This window comes from Oppia nitens, unplaced genomic scaffold (genome assembly GCF_028296485.1).
Source record: "Oppia nitens isolate AA-2021 unplaced genomic scaffold, nextdenovo-longstitch-racon4-pilon3 scaffold1_pilon_pilon_pilon, whole genome shotgun sequence".
In the NCBI taxonomy this organism is placed as follows: domain Eukaryota; kingdom Metazoa; phylum Arthropoda; class Arachnida; order Sarcoptiformes; family Oppiidae; genus Oppia; species Oppia nitens.
This window is the reverse complement of record NW_026533199.1, coordinates 9,980,062-9,999,686: the sequence shown is the minus strand read 5'-3', so window position 1 is coordinate 9,999,686 and position 19,625 is coordinate 9,980,062. Positions and strand designations below refer to the sequence as shown.

At 23.2% G+C, this 19,625-nt stretch overlaps 3 protein-coding genes across 3 annotated transcripts; all 3 read left to right on the top strand.

Moving 5' to 3' along the window:
* The first annotated feature begins 261 nt into the window (after positions 1-261).
* On the top strand, positions 262-8,087 carry LOC128951291 (uncharacterized). Its single transcript, XM_054296541.1, has 20 exons — positions 262-388; positions 503-1,021; positions 1,419-1,527; positions 2,535-2,605; positions 2,706-2,885; positions 2,994-3,240; positions 4,339-4,385; positions 4,491-4,568; positions 4,660-4,786; positions 4,889-5,312; positions 5,392-5,428; positions 5,504-5,551; positions 5,740-5,855; positions 5,948-6,029; positions 6,121-6,247; positions 6,343-6,757; positions 6,839-6,875; positions 6,966-7,013; positions 7,095-7,136; positions 8,071-8,087. The coding sequence occupies exons 1-20, from the start codon at positions 262-264 to the stop codon at positions 8,085-8,087; spliced, it is 2,898 nt and encodes a 965-aa protein (XP_054152516.1).
* Positions 8,088-9,349: 1,262 nt separating this feature from the next.
* LOC128952008 (cholinephosphotransferase 1-like) lies at positions 9,350-11,403 on the top strand. Its single transcript, XM_054297330.1, has 5 exons — positions 9,350-9,719; positions 9,909-10,038; positions 10,155-10,441; positions 10,519-10,894; positions 10,985-11,403. Exons 1-5 carry the CDS (start codon positions 9,493-9,495, stop codon positions 11,324-11,326), a joined length of 1,362 nt encoding a protein of 453 aa, XP_054153305.1. The 5' UTR covers positions 9,350-9,492; the 3' UTR covers positions 11,327-11,403.
* Positions 11,404-13,046: 1,643 nt separating this feature from the next.
* LOC128951290 (uncharacterized) lies at positions 13,047-13,997 on the top strand. The gene is made up of 2 exons (XM_054296539.1): positions 13,047-13,633; positions 13,772-13,997. The coding sequence occupies exons 1-2, from the start codon at positions 13,047-13,049 to the stop codon at positions 13,995-13,997; spliced, it is 813 nt and encodes a 270-aa protein (XP_054152514.1).
* The last annotated feature ends 5,628 nt before the right edge of the window (positions 13,998-19,625 follow it).

The window sequence follows — 19,625 nt, the reverse complement described above, 5'->3', positions numbered from 1 at the left end:
TATATTAGATATTAGAAATTACTAAATAACTAAAATAGACAAATACTGTATAAAATAAAAATGACTCATAAATTGTTTGTTTCAACTATTTAAAGCATAATTAATTTTGTGTTTTTATTGTAACAAATATATCCAAATATTATTAATATTAATGTAAACATTTTCATAAATCAATATTTAACTTAATTTAAAGTTTAATAATTTTTTAAAAAAATGTCTTATAGTAATCGATCTCTAACTAATAAATTAACAATATCAATTATGTTTACGTTGTTTATCATCCATCACAATTGTAAAGATAATGATATAATCTTCCATGATGACTTTAGTAATGCAAATAAATTAAATGATAGTAATTGGTTTGTTTGTCGTCAAAATGATCAAGCATGTATTGGTAAAGTATAAAATCTAATCTAAATTATATTTAATAATTAAATACAAATAATTATAAAAATAGAAATATTTGTAAAAAAATATTTTTTTTAATGATATAACTGTGTAGATCCAAACAATGAAATCTACTATAGATCTAAAAATGTCCTAGTGGAAAATAACACATTGACACTATTGGTAAAAAGCGATATCAATGATTTTACCTCGGCACAAATATCACCAAAACAATTGTTTAAATTTGGAAATTTGAAAATTAGATTACGTGTACCACAACACCGATACCCGGGTGTTGTGACGGAAATTATTTTGCTAAACACAAACAACCATGGTCATATCTATGGACGCATTGATCTACTATACGATGACAATGGTTCGCATAAATTCAATCAAGGATTACACTATTGGGTGGGAAATGAATTTAGATTTAATGGCCTCGAAGTCAACAAAACTGCCGATTTTGGCAACAATTTTCATGACTTTGAACTTAGTTGGAGTCCCGGGGCTATCAGTTTCTATATGAATGGCCACAGTGTTGGTAGATATAAATTATGTCAACAATTTTTGGCCGACAATTATAATAGGGAATCGGAACCGTTTAGTCAGCCATTCCGGCTAATTATCCGCACAAGTATTTCTAATATAAATAAAACTATCATGGATAATTTAATAAAATTAATTATTAATGATAACAATTATCAAGTACCAGCATTGATTATCGATTACATTCAAATAGTATCAAACAAACAAACAATAGACAATGATAGACAACTATGCAATAACATAGTTATCAATGATAATTCTACTAGAACAAATATAACTGTTAATGACAGTTTACTAGATAAGTCATCAAGACAAATTTTAGTAATTACAGTTATAGCAATTGCAATAACATTGACAATAGCATTGCTATTATTATTGTTATACAAAATGCGATTCAATTGTATGATAACAATTAGCAATCAACAACATGATGAACAACAAAATCATCAAGCTTATTTTGATAATAAATTTCTAAATGTTGATAGATTCTATTATCAAAAATCATCAAGTCAATTATCAATGGATCATTCAGAAAATCAATATGATGAACCTGTACTACAACAACAATATGATGATATTGTTGTCCAGTATAATGTCAGTGATTATAATAATCAATTAAATTATATTACAATGGTTTCAAACAATTACAATAATAATAATAATTCATTAAAATCTCAATAATTTGTTTTTTATATAACATTCAATACTTTTAATAGAATATATAAAATTTATTTCATTATTTATTAAAATTATAATAATTGAATAATTATGTATTACTGTAGTAATTAATGATCTGTATTTTATTTTTTATATGTTTTATTAAATACAATTAAGATAAAAACATTAAAAATAAATTTCTAGTATTATAAAATAATTAATTATTATAAAATCTATAATTAAATTTTATATTAGATATAATGAACAAATAATATTTTGAAGATACAAATGAAATTAAATATTAAATAAATAGTATTATTATATTGCATAAAAATAAATAGTTAATATATGGACTTTAAAATGTAATTTAATGTACTTTAATATTGTTTAGTAATTTCTTATATAAATTTACATAAAAAATTATAATTACTATACAAAACTATTATGTATTTAGTAATATATGTATTACTATAGCTATAGATATGGGGATCTTTAAATCTAAAAATTATGTAAAAATCTAGTGAAAATTACTAGTAATTCTCTCACAGAAATTTATTAGAAATTTCTAGTTATTTTTTTATTTATTTTAGTTATCAAGTTTTATTATTTTGTCATCAAAAATATCTACAAACAAAATCATTAAATATTTTGTATTTACACAATTATTTTGTAATATAAAAATAGCTTAATAAGGAAGGTAATACATAATTTATAGTCTATAACTCTATAACTCTATAATAAATTGAATGTATGATTAATACAAATATCTATAAATGGTTTTTTAAATATTTTTTATATAAATAATTTCTATATATAAATTCATTTATTAATTACTTAATAATTTAATACTCTGATAACAATAGTTTGACAATGTTTGCTAAAAAGTTAATTTTAATTATATTTGTTATAATCAGTATTAAAGTAAACTATTTAATATCATATAGCGATGAATTTGATGGAAAATATCTCGATAAAAACAAATGGGAAATATGGGTTGGCAATTATAATCATCTAGGTCAGTTTTAAATTGTATATTAATTATAATTACGTTTTTTAAAAATAAAAATAATTATTTTAATCAATTTACTATCAAATTAATTATAATAATTTTTTAGGTCTATTTTCCGGTCAAACCAGTGTTTTCAATGAAAGTGATAAAAACATACAACTATTCTATGGAAAGCTGGCACTGACTGCAGTGGAAATGTCGGCAAACGACTATACGAGTGCTTTGATTGTATCGAAAGATTATTTAAGTTCAGATATTATTGAGACCCGACTGGCCATACCTGACGGCAATTATTTAAAATCATTATTTTATTTGAAAATGTTTTGTCAAAACAACATAACATCATATATTTCAATACAACACTTTCATAACCAAATTTGTTACAAACATCTAGCAGTAGGTCATCCGACTATGAAATGCGTCACACAAAATTTGAACATGGCAAATTTGGCCAATTTTAATATACATACAATCATCTATGAAACACAATACTATAGATTTATGTTTAATAAGGAGGAAACAAAAAAACTAGATCAATTGACCAAGTGCAAATATCAATTGGGAATAGGACTTATTGTTGATGAAGATATACATAGTATAGATCAAAATGAGCATGGTACTAATATGAAACTTAGTAGAAAGTGTTCAACATTTTCTATTGACTACATTAGAACTTTTAGTAATATTTCTGATTATTTAGACTATAAAATCAATAATAATAATAATAATAATAATAATTTTGATACTTCAGATACAGCTAAAAATGTATGCAATCATATGAATTATTATAATTATGGCTATAATATTATTTTCGACACTAACAAAACTGATGACCAAAACAATAAAACTAATGTTACAATAGATGAAAAAGTCAATCGTGAAATGGGTATCGTTTTGCAACCGCTGGTCATAACCAGTATAGTAATTGCCGTAACATTAGTGATGATTGTTATTGTTTGGACAGTTATATGCAAAAGTAAATTCCATTGTGTTATAACATATGGCAATAATAATAAACAAATTAATGTTAATGATGTTGATGTTGATTCTGGGGCTAAATATTATTTAGGTATTTTAGGAGATTATAGTGAAAATAGTTATACTATGGATAGACGTGATCAAGGTACTTATAGTGAAAATCAATATGATGAACCAGTTTTTAGTAATTTTTACGATGATATAGATATTGAAACTAATATTAATGAACAAAATAACAATGAATTAAAATCTAATAATAATAATAATAATACTACTAATAAATGTGATATATAATTATTTATGAAAATGTTTGAAACTATTAAACTGTCTGCTAAATAAATTTGCTTTTATTGATAAAAAAATATTAATATTTTATTAATAATAGGTAATAAATTAATCATGTTTAATTTTTAAATAAAATTTTTCGTAATTTATGAAAAAATGATTAAAAACTATATTTTTTTCAAAACTTAATTAAACATATTGTAATTTATTTTATTAAAGTGAAAAATTATTATTTTTGCTATAAATATATAATTAATTATTTGTTTTTGTAGCAATATTGTATTTCATTTATACTTTTTTTATATTATATGAATAAATTTATTTAAAATATGAAATATTTATATCAATACATTTATTTTGTAATAACAATAATAGGTAAATACTGTTTTTTAATGTTTAATATAAATGCTTGCAAATACAACATAAAAAATTGAAAATATAATCTAATATTAATGTCAATATTTTTTTTTAATTAGTATTAATAGATTTACTATTACTAACAACACAAACAAATGTAATTGGTGTAAGTAATTTATTATAAACATTTTAATTTTGTATTTTTTTTTTGTTTTTTTATAAATTGTAATTATTTCAATATAGACTAATTATAATAATATTAATACAACAGTTCTGAATATAAGCCACTATCTGGAGGAACGGGTTATGCCAACAACCCATAACTATTTGAATGAAACGATAACACATTGTAATGTATTTAAAATATTTTTCAAAAAAGAAAATATATAATTATTAAGAGATAAATAATTAGAATCAATGTATTAATTAATATATAATAGCTATTATTGATAATGTAATGGACGGTTGGCATCCGTGGATAGTAGTTGTACTCAAAAATAACAAACATCATTGCACCGGTAGTATAATTGATGCTAACTGGGTGATCACTGCTGCACATTGTTTCAAGTAATTCAAATATAATATTGTTGTCATCAGATAAAAACATTAAATAATTACAATATATAAAAATGTATAATATTTAATACTAATATATATATATATTTATAGTAATAATAAAAATATACAATTGTTTCGCATACGTGCCGGTTCGGTAACACGTCTGGACGGAAACGACTATCAGGTGTCCGAAGTGGTGACACACCCGAGATTTGACGCTTGCGGCCACAAGAGCTCGGATATTGCGCTGATAAAAATTGTCGGAACCATCGATATGGGACCCACTGTCAGGCCTATTGTGTTGCCAACAACAATGATGGATGAGCCGAAGCCGTCAAATAATTATCTGATTGTTGCCGGTTGGGGTAAAACAGCGTTTAATATGTCCAATACTGTCGATCTTAAGAAACAGTTTAGGCTTTCTATAATACCCAGTCATGTGTGCGCTAATGCCTACAATAGAGTCGATGGTGTAGTCCATTGGATATTTAGGTCACAGTTATGCACTTGGAATCATCAACAAACAGTTTGCGAAGTAAATCAATTATATATATATATATATTATAATTTTATTTTAATTAATTAATTAAATTATAACTATTTCTAATTTAAAGGGTTACTCAGGTGGACCAGCTATTCAATATATAGATAGTAAATCATAAATATCAATTTTTATTAAATTTTTACTACACTAATAGTTTTATTTTGTTGTGTCAACTATTATAGATGAACCTGTATTAATTGGTACAGTGTCCTATGGAGTTCAATGTAGTGGTTAGTTTTTATAATTAATTAAAAATTAATTAACTTTATATTAGATTAGATACTATTATTAAATAGAGTTTATTTTTATGTTTACTGAGTCTCTAACTAATCTACACTTTTGATTATTTTAAACAGTATTATTTAAAAATATAATTACTAGCAATAATCAATTATAATATAATTAACTAATTTTTTAGATGGCTATCCCGTGGTTTTTAGCAAAATATCATATTTTATCGATTGGATTAATAAGACTATGAATGAAAGCACATTATCAGATAATATTCAAAATAAATTAACAATAAATATTGAAGCAAGTTATTTAAAAAAAACTAAATAATATGTTAAAATAATATTTAGTATATTTTTATATTTAATACATTTAAATATAATAACTTTTTTTAGAAAACTGATGATCACATTTGCAATAATTGTGAGAAAATAGTGAATCCAAACTATAGACAAGGAAATTTGACAATTACCCAGGGTAATTATTATTATTATTTAATTAAATATTATTTATTTATAATCAATATTTTCTCTAATCAAATGATTGTAACAAAATTGTGAAAGACTAGCTGTAAAAAAGGAGGTCAAAGAGGGTGTACATCCCTGGTTGGTAGTCATACTTAAAAACGGTAGACAACATTGCACCGGTAGTATAGTGAATAAACATTGGATAGTTAGTGCAGCATGTTGTTTTGTGTAAGTGCTTTTTATCACAATCATCATTGTTTTGTTGTTGGTATTTTGCTCAGTTATCTAATTTTTAATATATTATTATTATTATTATTTGTCAGTGAGGCCACACCTAAAAACTATACCATACGGAGCGGTTCGTTAAGCCGATTGGATGGCAACGAGTATCATATTGTTAAAGTAGTAGCACATAACCAGTTTAACTATACGGGTGATAAACAGTCGGACATAGCGCTTCTCAAAATCAATGGCCAGATAGATATGGGTGCAGACACACAGTCAATTGAATTTCCGTCAATTGAGTTTGAAGAGCCCAGGAGTGAGCTATTGATTACTGCCGGTTGGGGCCGAGTATCGTATAACTCGAACCTTACGCTTGAATTGGCCGCCGAGTATTGGTTGACCAGAATATCAATGATAGAGTGCGCCAACAAATACGGGGAAATAGGTGTAACCGGACATAGACTCTATAATTCCCAGTTTTGTTCGTGGAATTTCAATCAAAATATTTGCTTGGTACAATTATATTAATATCAATACTAATATACTGTATAGTAAAATATTAATATATATTTGTTTTGTTATTGAAATTATCAGGGTAACTCAGGTGGACCAGCTATTGAGTATAGACAAGGTATTTTTGTTATTATTAAAAAATCAGTTTAAATTAATCTAGATTATCAATTAAACACAATTAATAGTATCATAATTAACTTTCATCCAGGTAAACCAGTGCTAATAGGCTTAGTATCGTATGGTGTTAAATGTTTAGGTACTTTATCAATGTTATATTATGTTTTTTAACTTTTTAATGATTATTAATTTTAAAAATATCTTTTTTTTGTATTATCAGATACCTATCCAATTGTTTTTACTAAGATATCGTGTTATTTAAGTTGGATTAATAAAATTATAGCTACAAATTAATTAATTAATTATACAATAATAGATATTAATTTTTTATATTATATAATATTAAATATATGATAATAAGTGATAATAAGATAAAAAATTATTTTATTATGTCTAAAAATAATTTTTAAATAATAGTCTGTTTATTAAAATAACAAAAATTAAATGTCATTATTTTTATTTTTACATTAAACAGAAAACTTATTTTATCATTGAGTACTACCGGTATAGTATTAAATATGTTTATCGTATTATATATATATATATCATATAAAAATTATATAATGTAAGTACCTGTGTATCATTTAATGCATATTATTTATCAAATGTCTTTAAAATGTCAATTTGTAAATAGGAAATACTGTAATAGCAAACAGCAAAATATTCAATAAATAAAAAAGATATTAAAAACTTTTCATGTGATTTGAATTATTTTCAAAAAAAACTTTGAAAAAGTTGTTTTCTGAAATCTATACGAGTCTTTTTTGTGTGTCTGTGTGTGTGTGTGTAGCATTTCATTTTGCGAATTTTGAAATTCTGACTTCAGATTCGGTTAGAGGACTACTAATAATGTATTGAAAAGTGGCATTAAAATTTCGATATCTCTTCGGTAACATAGAGAAAATGGCGGCCAAAGTAAAGAAAATTTAAGACTTTTTTTAAGTATAGATTTGAATAAAGCATCAAAAACAAGCATAAAAAATATGCATTAAAATTTTGATAACTCTTCGGGAAAATAAAGAAAATGGCGGCCAAAGTAAAAAAAATTAGGTAAAAATTTTAACGTTTAGAATTGTGAAGAGCATCAAAAATATGATATAATATATCATCATATTTTTTTTTAAATGGCGGCAAAAGTATAATTATAGATGATTAGTTTGTCATACCGAGTAATTTGATACCCCACATGACTATAGTTAAGTTTATTTTGTGATACCGAGTCAATTGATACTCTACATGACTAAAGTTGTTTATTTTGTCATATTGAGTCATTTGATACCATACATGACAATATTTATGTTATGTATATTTGACCAGTTTTTAAATTTTAATGTTACTATATAGCCGCTATAATTATACAAACTAATGGTTTTCAATGCTATTCAAGTTTTTTTTCTGAAAATGCTTTCTAGCATTCTTAACTGGTTTATTATTGCAAAATGAAAAAGTTATTTTCATAAACAACTAAATAAAAAATAACAAATATTTCAATTTATTTGTAAAATAAATATTTGAAACAATTCCAAATGTAATAGTTATGACTTGCTTATCAATAAAATATATATAAATTTTTATTTTAATAAATTTTATTTAAATTAAAAAAAATATGATAATAATTATTATATATTATATGCTGATATTTTTAATTACAAAATTAATTTGCAATAGTTTCCAGACATTGTTGTAGACAAATTTTTGAAAATATTAATTTTGTTATTTTTATTTATAATAATAATATTATTATATATTAGAAAATATTTCACAAAAATAATAACAAATATTAAAATATAATATCATTTAATATATCACATATCATATCGTGAACTCAAAAATTAGTCTATATTTAATAATTAAAAAAAAATTCTCATTTACTTAAAGTTTAGCATTAAATAACTATAACTAATAAAACTATTAGTATTTCTAATCAGTAATACACTGTAAACATGGGTTTTACAGAAAGTTATGGAAAATTTATTTCTCAGTTCAATATTACGTTTAATTGATGATGACTTATAGTGTATTTAATATTAATAATAATAAACGGCTAACAAGATTAACATTTTAGATATCATTACAAACAACAACAAAAAATATGATAATTTCAAATTAAAGTTACATTAAATTCATTGGCACGCGTTACTAATGTACAAGTACAATTTTCTTAGGTTGTTATGGTAATATTATATATTATTTACTGTTATTTACTATAAATTCTAATAAACAATAAATATTATAATCAAATTTTCTATGAAACTTTACCAAAGTACAATATTCCTTATAATTATTTAAGTAAATACAGTATAAAATAATAATAAATATAAATATAAATATAATGATAAATTTTGTTTAAACTAAATTTATTCTATATATTAAATTTTACACTGTATTTCACTTTAGTTTATAATAATAATAATAATAATATCATAATAACAACAAAGAGTATAAAATGTGTTGAAATTTTGTAATTTTGATTTGTTTTGATTTATTTAAAAAATCAAAGAATTTTTATAGTGTTAGTTATTCAACAATAATTATATAGTAATAACAATAATAATTATAATAGTAATAGTTTTAATATTTTTTTAAGTATTAATTGTTTTAATTAGCAAAAAAAACAAATGGTTACCAAAACTATTCAGTATAAACATTGTCCGACAACTTTGGTCACCAATAATAAAGTTGTCGACAATAATAATGATTTGATGACCAATGGGTGTCTAATTAGTGAACAATTAAGCAAAAGTGGATATGTTTTAAATGAAAGGCAAATGTATTTTTTGCGACACAAACCTTATTTGTATAACTGTTATGTGGACTCTGTTTTGGAAAATTTATTTCTTCAAAAGTAAGACAATTAATAATAATTTAATTACATTTATTTATTTATTTATTAAACAATTAAAACAACTATTTTATTGACTAGTATTTAAATATCAGTAATTCTTTATTAATTAATTATTAGTAAAATAATAGCAATTTTTTTATTTCAAATTACTTTTATTAAAAATTAATAATAAATATTATTTTTATGTAGATTTTGGTATAAGATATCTCAATATGTACCAAAAAATATAGCACCATGCTCAATTACATGCGCTGGTTTGGCCATAAATGTAATAACCAGTGCCATATTATTTTATTATTCACCCGATGCTAAACAAATTGTAAGATTTTTTTTTCTGTAAATTAAATATAATATTTATATAAGTTATTTAACAAATTTTGAGTTATAGAAGAAAATATGATGAGTTAATATTATTTTATTTTAATTGACCTCCAGGTGCCAAACTGGGCATTCCTAATGTGCGCTTTTGGTCTATTCATATACCAATTGTTTGACGCACTGGACGGCAAACAGGCCGTCAAAGTCCAGGACACACCTATTGAAGAGGTGTACGATCACGGATGTGATGCAGTTTCAGCTGTTATGGTCACACAAGCGATAACAGTTGCCTCACAGTTGGGCACAACTCCTGGTTTGCAATTTATCTTTTTTATTATACCGTTAATTGCTTTTTATATGACACACTATTGCTGTCATATTACAAGAGTTATGGTGTTTGGAAAGTATGTATTGAATGCAAATAGATTTATAGTTTTTTTTTTAATTACTGGTAATATAATAATAAATTTATATTAAACAGAATAGATGTCATTGAAGGCCAGTGGGCTATGATAGCTGTTCACACACTTACCTATATTTACGGCCAACAAATGTTTGAATGGACACTATTTGGTAATATAACACTAAAACATGTGTTATGGTTGCTAACAATTCTGGCCATCAGCTCATCCATTGTCAACAACTTGAGACTCATATTAGGTGCTGACTCACCAATGGACAGATATGTTAGGATTCCACGGAAATACAATCTAAGTCGACACAACCCGTCAGTATCGTTGCTGATATTGACTGTATCGGCGATTATGGCATTTGAGAGACAAGTGTTTCACGAAAATCCCATTTTATTTATTACATGCTTTGGTCTGGCATTTGCTAAATTGTCGTTTAAATTACAGGTAATAACAACTAATGAATTGTTTATTATATTTATAAATAGCTAACATTTGTTATACTTGATAACTGTTTTTTAAAAAAATATTAAACAGATGATGAATGTAACACATGGAGTAATGCCTAAAGTGGACAGCAGTGTCATCGCACCCATCATTGTTATAATTAATGCCTACAGTCAACTGGTTTCTTATAATTTTATATTATGGACAGCACTAGTATATGAACTGTTAGATTATAGTCTCTACTTTGTTATGTCGAGTTTAGATATGAAAACAGCATTAGATGTCAATATATTTTCACTGAAATACCCGCCCAGTCATCCAAAGTGTCGCAACAAAAACTATGGCTTCAATTTGAACGGAACTGAAAATCAAACGGCACTTAAAAATATTACAAAATATAGTCAATTGATAGATGATGTCTATAGTTATTAATACAAAATGCAAAATGAATTAATTAAGTATTTTAATAAATATATTGATTAATAATTGATATATTAGATTATAAAACATGAGCTTCAAAAATATGTACATAATTGTTATTATAGTTTATATATTTAATTTAATAATCACTATTTAATGCATTAAAAATATAATCACTTATTTAAAATTAAATATTATTAAATAAAATATTGTTACAAAAATATACATACTATTATATTATTTTACTGCTAATCATTTAACCTTTTTTTATAAAAAATGTTTACTATATTATTTAAATAATTTTATTGTTACCGATTATATACAGTATATTACTTACAGTACAATTATAGTAATAATTTATAATCATAATTAAAAATAATGATAGTATTAGTTAAAAATTATTTACTGTAATTATTTTGTTTTTTCACTGTTTTGATGCTTTTTAGAAAAAATAATCTTATTTTCAATAAATGTAATTAAGGTAAAGTTAATATTGGGTTTTTAAAAATAAAATCAAATAAAAATTGAGTTTAACGTTGTATGAGAACCCATCAAATGTATGTTATTTTTTGTCTCAATCATTACTTAATAATAACAACATAATAGTTATTTTAAGGTAAATTTAGTCACTTTTTTTATTAAAAAAGTGGTTTTTTGATTATTGATCTAAAAATAAAAACATACATTGATTATGTGTTATTTTAAATAATTTTTTCTCTTTAAAATAATCTATTGATGACTAACCCCTAACAACATTAATGACCCAAATTTCACATATATAGAGATCTAATTTTTTATATTAATCACTTATGTTTAATAGCTATAAAACTCATCTTATTATTTTATTTAGTATTTTTATTACTACTACTATTTTTACTATTGTTATTTTTCAATTATTGTTATTATTATTATGATTTTTACAATTATTGTTTGCATTCAATGCCCATAAAATCAAAATCATTGTTATATCAATATATTGTGAGTATAAGAAAATGCAAAATTTTTTTATTCAATACATATTTTTTTGGTTGTCAAACAAACATACAAAGTTAAAAACACACTGTTATTGCTATTATGTGGTATTACATAATAAGTTGTCTGTGACTATAGTTGACTGGTCTCTGGTAACGGTGTCTCTGAACTTCATTATTAGTATTATTATTAGTAGAGCTCTCTCTCTCTCTCTCTCTCTCTCTCTCTCTCTCTCTCTCTCTCTTTCTTTCTTTCTCTCTTTCTTTCTCAAATAATAATAATAATAATAACATTATTACAATAGATATATTCACATAATACCTGATCGTCACATTAGGGTCTACTGTCAATACACAGTATGATAATAGCTATAATACAGATTAGCTATCGGTACCGATCACTGAATTTTATAAAATAAATTAAATTGCAAATCAAAACTTTTTTAAGTAGTAGTAGTAAAACAACTACTTTATATAATTTAATCGTAAAAATTATTATCATTATTTAAAGACTGATTTCGTGTTTAAATCAATTGATATATCTGTTAAAATATTTTTGAATGTTTTAAAAAGTTTTATAAATTACAAAATAAAAGTCAACACTCATACTAATACTCAACTATTATTGAAATATGTTTAAATCAAATGAGACTTTTTGTTTGTATTTAATATTTTTCATCACAATTGTTGCTAAATGTAAGGCTAATATTAGCTCCAGTAATAGCTTCGGCGGCGGTATCGGTAACACTGGTCACCAGCACATGTCAGGTGACGGCGACATAGATAAGCGCCGATCGGTTCGCGATTTTTTTGATGCATTAATGGCTGGCTCTCAGCCCAACACTAAGTCATCGTCAATGAGCGCTAACCTCGGCATTAGTACTACACCGCGACCCGACTCCGGACCGATATATATGCCATATGCAGTGCCAGTGCCGGCCGGTCCGCAGGCATCACAACCACACGTGCACTTTGCAAACCCGCCGTCATTTAGTTTTCCACCGTATAGACCATCTTCTTCGCCATCGCCGGCTTCATCATCGCGACACCCACTGAGCTATGGACAGGCATATGGAGGTAACGGACCATCATATGGAAGTAACGGACCGTCATATGGAAGTAACGGACCGTCATATGGAAGTAACGGACCGTCATATGGAGGTCACGGACACAGTCACAGTCATAGCCATAATCACGGACCGCCAAGTTTTGGTCCATTTTCACCGCTGTCGATGCCGCCGTTGCCGCCACAGAGTCATCACTTCCCGATTCACAATCACTATGACCCGTATGGTCAACACAGTCGACCCGTTGCTATTGCCATACCGTTGCCATTACATGCTATACCGTAAGTGTTGTATTATTAAAAAAACAATTATTTATTATCAATATTTATTAAGTATTTCTATAAAAATTATTTATAGTTATTTAATTATATATATATTTTATAATTTGAATTATTTATTAAAAAATATTATGTATATAGAGTTCATATAATACCACACAATGAGGACGCTATACATAAAGACAATCAATACGGTGACTACGGGGACGGTATGGCCGCCGCTGCCGCCGCCTCAACAAAGTTTACATTATTTGCCGATCCATTTGAAGGATTATCAGATGACGATCTGTTTGATGGTCAGCAAAATGCACGACCACTTCCACTACCTTTAAAATATATACCAATACAGAAAAACACTGATAATTAGAGTAATAATGTAAAAGTTAATAATAATGTAAATATATAGATAAGTAAATTGATTAAATGAAATACAAAATAAAAATTACACATTTAGTTATGTAATCTAAATATATATATATATATATATATAATATTTTCTGAATTGTTAAATGAATTAGCAATTATAAATAATTTTTGTAGATTAGTAATAATTTTTAATAATTTTTTCTAATAAAAATTATCAATTAAAAAATATATGATATATACAATATAACTATACCGGTAATAGTCAAAATTAATATACTAATATGTAATTACTTTTGAATTTCTGTTAAATTATTAATTAAAATAAGTACTAATAAAATTTATTGTATCTATATAATACATATATTAAATATATAAAATTATATTAAGACTGTATAAAATTATAAAGGCAACAATTATTGTTTGTTTCACAAAATATTTTATTTTTTCAAATATCAAATATCATATATTTTCTTAATCTTTTTATATTTTTAATTACAGTATTTGCTGTCTTTGTTTATTATAATAACATTTTACTTAATTTAAAAAAAATTAATTTGATATTTACAGTACGTGTAACATATACAGTATAATGATTTAAATTAAAGAAAAATCAAATTTAATAAAATCAAATTATTACTTAAGTTTTATTTAAAATGTAAATATATTACATAATAATTGATTGAATTAAATTAGTTAGTATTATGTGTAATTATTTTTACTATTAATTAGTTCATATAAATTTATATCACGCAAATTAGTAATTAAATAATACAATGATAAATATTATAAATTTTAATTGTAAAATTAATAGTAATATCATATATTAGGTGCATATAATATATTTATTCATATTGAATTTTTATAGCTATTAAATTTTAAAAAATTCAATAAACATATAGCAATATTAAGTTTGCTAAAGATCTGTCATATTTAACATAATAATAGTTTTTTTAATTGTATTTTTATTTTATTTTTTAAAGAAATGGCTTATTTAGTAAATAATAATAATAACTTATTAATGATATTATTAATAATTAGTTATCTATTTATTGATTTAAATTATTGTAAAAGTAAAGTAAGCGATGAACAAGATCTCGAACAGAAAACTAATAAATTAATCAAAAAAAGTTGTTGTCCGACAGGTATAATAAATTAATAATAATTTTATCTATTTATAAATTTTTTAAAAATATATATATTTAGAGTTTCAAATGCTTGTGCTAACCGATCTCGAGGAGTGTGTAATGATGAGCACCTGGGAGTTTGTAATTAAAATTTTATGATTTATAAAAATTTAAATATAATAATTAAAAATAAATAAATAATAAATTAGGGTACGGATCCTGTAATTGCCTGTAGACGTGAATTGTTCAAAAAGGAGGGCCCCTGTAATAAGGAACGTAAGGCCAAGTGTAACGATATGAAGGACAGGTGGCTCGACTGTATTGAAGCCATAACTATAAAAGAGAAAAAAGGTTTGAAAGCCAAATACCAGAACAACAACGAAGCCATCAAAGAGTTGCCAAAACAGAAAATGGTATCAAATTTTTGTTTATTTTTAAAAAAACAAAATTTTTAACAATAAAATTAATTTAATATTTTTTGTTTGCTTTATAATTACAACTTTATTATAGTTATGTTTCCATAAAGCCATGGAAAAAGTTGCTTGCAACTAAAAATTAAACAACAATTTTCACAAAAAAAACAGAAAATTAATTAAATAGATTTAATATTAAATGTAAAAATAATTTTAAAAAAGTATCTTTTTTATTATTATTATTATTTGTTATTTATTCAATAAAATAAAAAATAAAATCTTATTAAGTAAATATTAATAATATTATTTTATTTAAAAAAGTTGTGAAATATACAGATTTTTAAAATAAAAAGTGTTATATAAACTAAGTCTTCTCAGTGTTAGAAACATTATAAAAGTAAAAAATAATATCCATTTGTTTGTTTAAAAAATCAATTTAGTTTTCCCATAAAAATAATATTATTAAAATTTAATCCTATTATCAGAAACTTTATTACCATTTTAATGTGAAAATTCATATTAAAGTATATTTTAATGGATCCATAAATTACAGTATTATAACTGTAAAAAAATCAATTAAACTATTAGCAAATTCACATAAAAAAATTGATTTTATTTTGTCTATAAAAATAAAATGTCAATTAAAACTTGTGCTCTAATCTCTAAACTTGATAATCAGCTTATTATTTGTGTGAATAGCAATGAATAATATTAAATATGTGGTAAAATTTTTAAGTTCAATGATATTTACTTAAATAATAAAATTAATTATTTAAACTTATTCAGAAAAATTATATATTGTATTTTTTTGTTATATCTAAAATACAATCATAAAAAAGTAAATTAAAATATTGAAGAACATAAAAACTAAATACAGTTATATTATAACTATTCAATAGCAATAATATTATAAGTTAATAGTTTTATTTTTTTAAAATTTTTACACTATTTTAAAAATATATTTATTGACCACAAAATTAATACCACTATTAATACCGTATAACTAGTATAATCATATTATTATATATGTGATTAATTAATTGCAAAATACAAAATCAAATAAAATGTTTTTTATATTATTATTTTTTTATAAAATAACAAATTGAATACTAAATATGATCACAACAATTATAATATTGTTAGTCATGATAACAGTGTAAAACCTTGACATAAAATTGTTTTCATAATACCTATTATAATAACAGCTGTCTTATTAAATATAGTTTGATTGACTTAAAGTCGGTGTGATAGTCAAGGAGTCAAATATTTAAATAACAAGTTATACAGTATTTTATTGTTTTTTAAAAATTAATTTTAATTTAAAAATAATAATTCTTTAAATCAATTTATTTTTAGTTTAATTAATTTTCGTTTATACTATTGCTTATATAGTAAATAACGCTTATAATTTGTGAAATCATTTCATTTAAAAATGTTTTTTATTTTTATCAAATAGACTGTACAGTATAATAGTAATTAAAAATAAATTAATTTTTTCAATTTTATTAAAAATACTTTAGATGATATATCCAAATAATAGTGTATATATAAATATAATTGTATTTATACGTAATACAATTACTTTAATATTATAACCAATTGTGAGTTAATACACCCACATATAAAATTGATACAAAAACTTAGTTATACATATTTTAACACATATGCTGTACATACATATACATGTACTGTATTTAAACACACACACATACATACATACAAATCATTGATATAACTAAATTAGGTTTGTCACTGAAATGTCTATATGAATACAAATTGTATGATACAATAAAATTCAAACTATTTTTGTTCAAAATTATATATACAGTGATGATTGATCAGTACATTTCAAATATAAATAGTTATAATTATTGAGAATAGTATGAAAATTTTTGAGAAGATTTCATATAAGTTAAGTTTAAAGTAATGCTAAAGTAATGCTAATGTAATGCTATTTTAAAGTATTAAATGTATATTACATTTATGGCTATTGAAGGGCAACAGTGGAAAAAATCCAAAATTCAATTTATATTTGGAAATTTAATTTTATAACAAAAAAATTCATATGAAATATTATTGTAAATACGAGTTAATTATTAGTTAGTTGTTAACATTAAACAATATATTGCTTTAAATATTGTAATTAACAATTATTGTAAAACAATTATTTATTTCTAATAATGTATTGTAAATAATTTAAAACATATATATATATATATATAAAGAGAGAGAGAGAGAGAGAGAGAGAGAGAGAGAGAGAGAGAGAGAGAGAGAGAGAGAGAGAGAGAGAGAGGAAATAAATTTTAGACAAATAAAGTTTTTATTATTACTTAATAAAATAATAATCATACAATAAAATATAAACAACAAAAAACTTTTAGATTTTTTTTGTCATTTAAAAACTTATTACAATAACCTACTTGACTATAACTAGAGTTAAATACTGTATTTTTTGTGTTATATTAAATAATATATATTTATTTATTTATTTTTAAAACTGTTGAATAATTAATTATTAGAGAATATTTTAAAATATATTACATAATTATGTAAACAACTTAAAGTATAGTAATATAAAAAAAATTGTTACTTTAAACCACATGAAAACACTTATGCATATCATCTCAAGTTATCAACACAACAGTACCATACATATAATGTACTGTAAAGTACAGTTTGTAATAATACATATGCATGTATTGCATATTGATATGAAAATAAATCAAATTATTCAAGTGTTGGTATTACTAATCGCAAGGATTAATGGCATTAAAAACATACATATATGACATCCCACAGCACACACACACATCCCTCCCAACCTCAACATACTGTAACTAAACTAACTATTAGTCAGTGTTTGCAAAACAGTTTTGGTCAAAATATATTATATAAATTGTTAAACATATTATTTAATATGCAAATTATATAAAGATTTTTATTTTATTTATATAGTATTATAGCTAATTAAATTATATCAACATATAATTATCATAAATGAATTAGTTTTAGTTTTATTAAGTTTAATATAATACAATATGTTATACAATACCTAATTTATATAATTACAAATAATAGTATAAATTAGAGATGATTTTAATTTTGGAAATTTTTGTACTTTTTTTTATTTGTGCTAAAAATTTTTTGTTTTTAAAATTAACTATTTATTAAAAACGAATAAATAGGATTTTAAAAAATAATATGCATAAATAAATGTTTAGTAAATGTTTTTTAAATAATAAAATCATTAATTATATTCTTATGACATGAAATATTAAAACAAAAATAAAAACAACTAACTTATGAAAAGTTAATGAAACCGTAAATTTTAAGACAATAATAGTCATAAGCGTTTAAAAAAACTTCACTTTCAATTTAGTTAATTAATTTTCAAATAACTTTTCCGTAACATTGAAACGGTTATTGAATAGTAAGATGAATGAAATGAGAGACACCCTATCTCTCTAAAAATAAAAAATAATAATATATTTATTATAATATTTTTTAAATATAGTATCGTATTGGTATAATATAGTAAAAATGTAATATATAATAGATATACAATAATTTATATACAGTATATATAAAATATTGTACTACAAATCTTATACTACTTATGTATATTGTTTATAAAGTAATACTGTTTATAATAATAATATTTTTGAGCGACACTGAAAAAACAAACTTAACATTAGTTACCTAAAACACTAATACTATTTAAAAAAAACATGAATAACACACACAATCGCCCACTTAATGTACACAAAGTTATTACAACTTTTCTAATTTGTGGGAATAGTCTTTCAAATAGCCGTGCGTTTTGTGTGTGTGTGTCTGTTATCTCGACATTTGAAACAAAAAAAAATATATATATTTAAAATTCAAAACTAAAGATACTGTACTTTTTTAATAGGTTTACAAAAATAAAAGATGATTATTATATAGTTTTGAAGGCTTTACTATCACTAGTGTCTCTATTCAAAGATATTTCAATTCATTTTAATGGCTTTTACTGATTATGTGCTTTAAATTTTATAAACTCTAATCAATAATAAATATATATAACTATATATTTTATGAGTAAAAGTTATT

Excerpts from the sequence above, each read along its gene's own strand:
- LOC128951290 (XM_054296539.1), top strand. The coding sequence starts at position 13,047 with ATGTCAGGTGACGGCGACATAGATAAGCGCCGATCGGTTCGCGATTTT. Across the intron at positions 13,634-13,771 it reads TTGCCATTACATGCTATACC|AGTTCATATAATACCACACA; the intron begins GTAAGTGTTGTA and ends TTATGTATATAG.
- LOC128952008 (XM_054297330.1), top strand. The coding sequence starts at position 9,493 with ATGGTTACCAAAACTATTCAGTATAAACATTGTCCGACAACTTTGGTC. Across the intron at positions 10,039-10,154 it reads CACCCGATGCTAAACAAATT|GTGCCAAACTGGGCATTCCT; the intron begins GTAAGATTTTTT and ends ATTGACCTCCAG. Across the intron at positions 10,442-10,518 it reads AGAGTTATGGTGTTTGGAAA|AATAGATGTCATTGAAGGCC; the intron begins GTATGTATTGAA and ends TATATTAAACAG.
- LOC128951291 (XM_054296541.1), top strand. The coding sequence starts at position 262 with ATGTTTACGTTGTTTATCATCCATCACAATTGTAAAGATAATGATATA. Across the intron at positions 1,022-1,418 it reads CCGGCTAATTATCCGCACAA|ATTCTATTATCAAAAATCAT; the intron begins GTATTTCTAATA and ends AAATGTTGATAG. Across the intron at positions 6,030-6,120 it reads AAATTTGACAATTACCCAGG|CTGTAAAAAAGGAGGTCAAA; the intron begins GTAATTATTATT and ends GTGAAAGACTAG.